Here is a 5,561-nt window from a genome sequence, read left to right on the forward strand (position 1 = left end):
GCACTTGCACAAAGGTGCTTTTTATGTACCCATAGGTGATGCCGCCAAGGAAGCATCTAGTAGGCCTAGACAAACACCTTCACCACTTGAACTATGACCTCATTGGTTGCTACTTGTATTCATCTTTCACTTGTTTTTGAGCTTGTGTGAATAAACCAATATTTTATAAGTTTCAAAAATTATATGCAAAACCCACCTAGCTAGGTATCTGGTGTGGTAATTCAATTTGTCTCACTGTCACCTCCTTCTGGCGATAGCATCAATGCCTCTCTAATATGAGGTATTGGGTTGGAATCTACCCTAGTGGCATCTAAAATTTAGTATCCTCTCTCGATACATACAAATTAGACATGGACAATGCCAGCAATGTATCCACACCCAAAAAGCTAGGCAATGGGCATCCCTACCAAGCTAGCTGGGTATCCACACCCAATTCATGGGGCATAAAAGTTTGTTGCTCATACATTAGGGTTAGTATTTATGGATGATTTTTGTTTTACCATAGTAGCAAGCAACCCAATAATAATGGCATGTTTTGAGTTTGTCAAACTAAGCAACCACCTATGATTAGTTCACAAAATCCAGTGCAATAACATGCTTCTCCAACCCGACAAAAATGCATTTGCATCTGCTGTCAAAATGGGATGAACTAGAGAGGGATACAAAGTGAAATAATTGGCAGGGCAACAAAAACCATCATTCATTCATGCAATCTTGTTATGTACATGGCTTTAACCTAGTTTCCTTGTGAGGTAGCACCCCATTGTAGTGTTGGCTGGCTTTCCACTTGGTGGTGCAGTGTGCTTCAAAGCTCCAACACCACAACTGCCACAAGAAAGGAGAAACAATGCCAAGCCAACATTAAAACAGAAACAAAGCTCCTCACTCAGTTAGTCTTAAGGTGGATACACAACCAACCCATGCCCATCGATGGGGCCGCCCCATCTAGGCCGCCTGCTGGACAGCATGGGTGTGCAATCTTGCCTGTCTAACTCTCCCCATTGCATGGGCAGGGGAGGTTTTTTATATCCAGCCTAATGACCCAAGTTGCAAATAAGCAATGGCTAAGAATTACTCAAAGGATCTGAAGACTTAGTGAGCTTTACTTACATTCAGAGTCGGTTGTGATCCATTGGCCTTGTTTGTATGAGCTTTTCAAAGAGGATCTCCTATTGTTAGGGCACCTATGCCCACCAGCTTGCGAATTCCAAGGGGAACCCATGGTGCTAAAGCTGCCTCTTTGATGGGTAGTCCCGCGGTCTACTAGCTGTTGGTTGTTCCACTCAAGCTGGTGGAAGCAGCTAGGGCTCCTTGGAGAGCCTGCTGACCTAGAGTAGGAAAGCAGCTGCACACAAGATGAAGAGAAAATAGTCACGCCCAGTGCCACCATCACCACCCATGAGATTGGAAGAGAGCAACAAGGTGATATATTATGCATGAATTCAAATGCCCATTGGGATATACTAGATGACATGCTTCTGCACATGTGGGATAGGGATGACTATGTAACCAGCCCAAAAAGGCTGCAGCATAGATGGGCATTATAAGGCCCGGTACACACTGCTAGGGCACCCAACTTGGGCGCCCAAACTATGGACAGGGTAAAGAAAGGACGGGCACCCATGCTTCGGCGGCCCCCTTCACAGAGGGCTGCGCCCTGAGCTCCACCCTGCCCTGGGCAGCTGGAGTTGGCTGCCCCTGAGATGTGAAAGTTGGGGCAAGACGTGGCATTCCACGTGGACATTATGTGCAAAACTCAGTTGGCTGTGTGTTAAGCCCAGGAGCCCTTCAGCCTTTTTTTTTCATTGGTTCGCACCCTCATTCCTTTGGCGACCGGGCCTAAGGGCACTCGCAGCAGCAGTTACCCCTCAAATCTAAAGCCCTCCTTGAGTAGTAGCCCTTCACATAATGGGATTAAAATATTTACGTTTCAAAACAAAATTTTATTTTTGAAAAATCTTTTAAAATGCCTTGAGCCCTTCTTAGCTAAAAGCAAAGAAATGTGGGTACCCTTCGAATGAAAGAATGGTGTCACCCTTCAAATTGAAAGCCTGCTTGCAGTCATAGAGGCAGCATGGGTGCCTGAACTCTTGAATGGACCGGCACGTATTGCCCGCTGTCAAAGCCCAAGAGTGCCCGCCCATCCGCAGATCTCTAGTGCTGGAACTTCTCTCAGAAGGAAGGGCAACAGTGCCCAAGCATCTTCAGATCTCTGACAGCTTTTTAGGGAGCATCAGTGCTGGAACTTCTCAGAAGGAAGGGCAGCATTGCCCTGACAGCTTTTTGATGGACAAGACATACTTCAACTTACAAACCAATGCATGCACATGAAAACAACAAACCAATGTGCATGGAGAATGACTGCGTGCTTCAAGCATCCTAATTAGGCATTAGCTGTCTGATAAGGAGTTACCTTTCTCCACTTGATTTCTCGAGGCGATTTGGGCGACTCCGGGGAAGAAATCTTGGCAAAGCTTAGCTTCTTGAGAGAGATAGAGCCTGTTCTTTTGAGGGTTTCAGGCTTGGCTACTATCATGGCTATGGAGACAGGACCTCCCTCACCACCACTATTAAGATCAGTGGCGGCGGCGGCAGCAGTTGTAGTAGTAGTAGTAAAATCCACATTCTCCTGCGTTGTCAATGGCAACACTCTGTTCTTCAGACCGGATTTGTGCTGCTGCAAGTCAACACCGGCATTGGCAGTGGCAACATCAAGACCCACAGTCTCTTTCCTGGAAGAGTCCCCACCCACATTCACCATTAAGTTTCCTACAGCCACAAGCCCTTGGTGCTGCTGCTTATGGCCAAGCAAAAAGCCCACATTGTTACTCTTCGCCTTCTCGTCGAGATCTAATGAGCTCGATTGGATGTTTCTTTGAGCCATTTGATCCGTGGTACCACCCATTGATTCGGCCGAATGATCACCAGCACTGAGTCCCGCTAACCGGGATCTAACTGTGCCTTGTTGTTGGTGGTGGTGGTGACGACCCTCTGTGTACACATCTTTTGCTTGAGGACATGGCCTTTTCTCCAGATGGAGAAGCTTCCAGTGTGACATCCACCCTCTCTTGCCATACTTCACCACAGCTTGCTGCTCTCCTTGATGATCATGTGTATATGAGTTGCGCTCGCCAGAGCCACCTGCATATTTGCACATCAGATTCTGGAAGAAAACACATTCCATCAATTCTCCCTTAACCCTTTCCTCATGACCACAACTTCGACACATGGTGATTATGGTAAACACAACCGTGATGATTGGAAACAAGCGTAATGACACATTGCCCATTCACTAATATGATCACAAATACAATCAATCACAGGGTGGATGAGGGTCATCTTCTGTTAAACCTGTGCTGGAGTTTTTGGAGTGATGCCAGAGCCTCAGCCAGCTGAAAAACTACACCAGAAAGAAAAAATATAAATTTACGTCTTAAAAAGAAGAAAAACACAAACCAATATAACGGGGCAGGCAAGCTGATACGGGTTAGCTTCACAATTTTTGGATCGATTTCGTTGTTTAGAAGAGATGAATATATATGTTTGGATCAATTTTTGGAGGTATTATTATTGATTTTGATTTTTAGTTGGGTGTGATTATGCTGCAATAAAGCCAAAGATTAAAGCAAATTGCGTGCGCGCGCGCGCAAACGTACCTTAATTTTATCTACCATGCTGAACATCGTCTCTGCAAGTCTTCAATACGCTTCAAGGTTTCTCCTTTCTCTTGCACGCAGGGTATGACTACATTGCTCTAAAGCCTCACATTGTCTAAGATACAGCAGGATACATTTGGCAAGTTCTCTCTCTCTCTCTCTCTCTCTCTCTCTCTCTCTCTCTCTCTCTCTCACACACACACACACACAGCTGTCTCTGTGTCTGTGTCTGTCTCTGTCTCTGTGTGTCCTATTGGCAAGTCAGTAATCTCTCTGTCTTTCTCTCTCTCAACTCATCAAGATTTGCACCTTTGGAAATTGGACAAGACACACACTCTCTCTCTCTCTCTCTCTCTCTCCCCTTTCCAAGGTGGCCTCCCACATACCCAATGCAACAAGCTTAACCACATAAACCTAGAGCTCTTAACGTGGACCCTTCTTGGGCTTTGTTCTCTATCAGCTTTCCTTCTCAAAATGCATGTTACCCATCAATGAGAAAAGGCCTAGAGATTGCAGCCCCTCTCCTTTAAACACACACACTCTGTGTCTCTCTCTCTCTTCTAGTGGGCACTCGGGAGTCGGCAGTGGGCAATGCCCAATTCCCAGCCTAAAGATGAGGATCCACAACCCAATACAACAGATCACTCTATTAACATCAGTGCTTAAAACCACACAACATCATGCCCAAAAACGTGACTTATTGCTAGTAATAGGTCAATACAACAGATCACTCTATTAACATCAGTACTTAAAACCCCCATAACATCATGCCTTCTTGTCCCCAATAAGGCACCAAAATGTTTCTTCAAATTAATTAATTACTTTCCTAGATTTTTTTGTTTTATAAGGTTTTAGGACCTCAATTTTGTGATATTCTAATGCTTGTAAATCTTCCCAAAAATAGTTACTCCAGATTTTATCCACCTCCTCACAACGAGTGTCTGTTTGTAGTCCTTCAAGCTGCATGCATGCCCTCTAGAGCTCTCTGGAGTCTGACCTTGTCTCTCTGTATAGCTAGGTCAATACAACAGATCACTCTATTAACATTAGTACTTAAAACCCCATAACATCATGCCTTCTTGTCCCCAACATACTATACCATAAAAGCTAATGCCATCTTCTCATGCTTTCCTTTACGGTATACCTCCTTTACAATTCCACATTTATCACCCCATGCACAAGGCACATCCCTCGTCTATAAAAGGCACGGTGCATTTAAGAAGTGGGGACCATGGCATCGACGGCGTGGAAGTCGGGCGTGCGAAACGAAACACGAGCAGCCGTTCGATTTTCGTGGGATGAACTCGGGCAAGAAGGGGTTGGGTTATAAGCAAGTCGCGTAGCTAATGACCTGCGAAATGCATGTAGCATAGAGCGGTAGAGCATTCGCACGGCTACGTGGAGGCAATGTTCGAAACCCGATGTGGTGCTGAACTCAGGCACGCCATGAAAAACACGGGTTGTTTTAAATCTCGGCCGTTAAAAATGCCTTGGGATGCCCGTCCGACTTTCGCGCCGTCGATGCCATGCTCCTGGCTTCTTAAATGCACTGTGCCTTTTATGGTTGAGGAGGCACGCCGCTAGCTACCAGGGTACCTCCCTTTGTATATATATAATAATTCCATTACCATATCCACTCTTTACACACTAACACTTTTCTCCCATAAGGTGATGATTTGTGAGCTCTATGTAAGTTGTTTGCTTGTTGCCCACTCCCAACTTGTATCTCAACAATTGAATACTGTCGATTCTTTTAGACACAAGGTTCTATATGTGTGATTTGCTTGTTTCACATCACAACGTTCTATATGTGTGTTGTGCTTGTTGCCACTTCTAATATCCATGTACATGTTTTCAAATGCAACTCACATAAGAATAAGGGAGGTCCCATTTATAAGCATTGTA

The 5,561-nt window shown here is 45.0% G+C and overlaps 1 protein-coding gene across 2 annotated transcripts; it reads right to left on the reverse strand.

The window, feature by feature from the left end:
• Window positions 1-613: 613 nt before the first annotated feature.
• Window positions 614-4,374, reverse strand: LOC147632177 (uncharacterized). Of its 2 annotated transcripts, XM_086807942.1 has the most exons (5): window positions 3,657-4,374; window positions 3,352-3,400; window positions 2,414-3,141; window positions 1,111-1,345; window positions 663-825 (listed from the first exon to the last, which is right to left on the reverse strand). In XM_086807942.1, the coding sequence occupies exons 1-5, from the start codon at window positions 3,681-3,683 to the stop codon at window positions 806-808; spliced, it is 1,059 nt and encodes a 352-aa protein (XP_086664068.1). In that variant the 5' UTR covers window positions 3,684-4,374; the 3' UTR covers window positions 663-805. The 2 variants fall into 2 exon arrangements, with proteins under 2 accessions (XP_086664069.1, XP_086664068.1); XM_086807943.1 differs by lacking the exon at window positions 1,111-1,345 and having other exon boundaries at window positions 614-825.
• Between the last annotated feature and the right edge of the window lie 1,187 nt (window positions 4,375-5,561).

This window comes from Cibotium barometz, chromosome 14, assembly GCF_041138505.1.
Source record: "Cibotium barometz isolate CiBa-2024 chromosome 14, ASM4113850v1, whole genome shotgun sequence".
Lineage (NCBI taxonomy): Eukaryota > Viridiplantae > Streptophyta > Polypodiopsida > Cyatheales > Cibotiaceae > Cibotium > Cibotium barometz.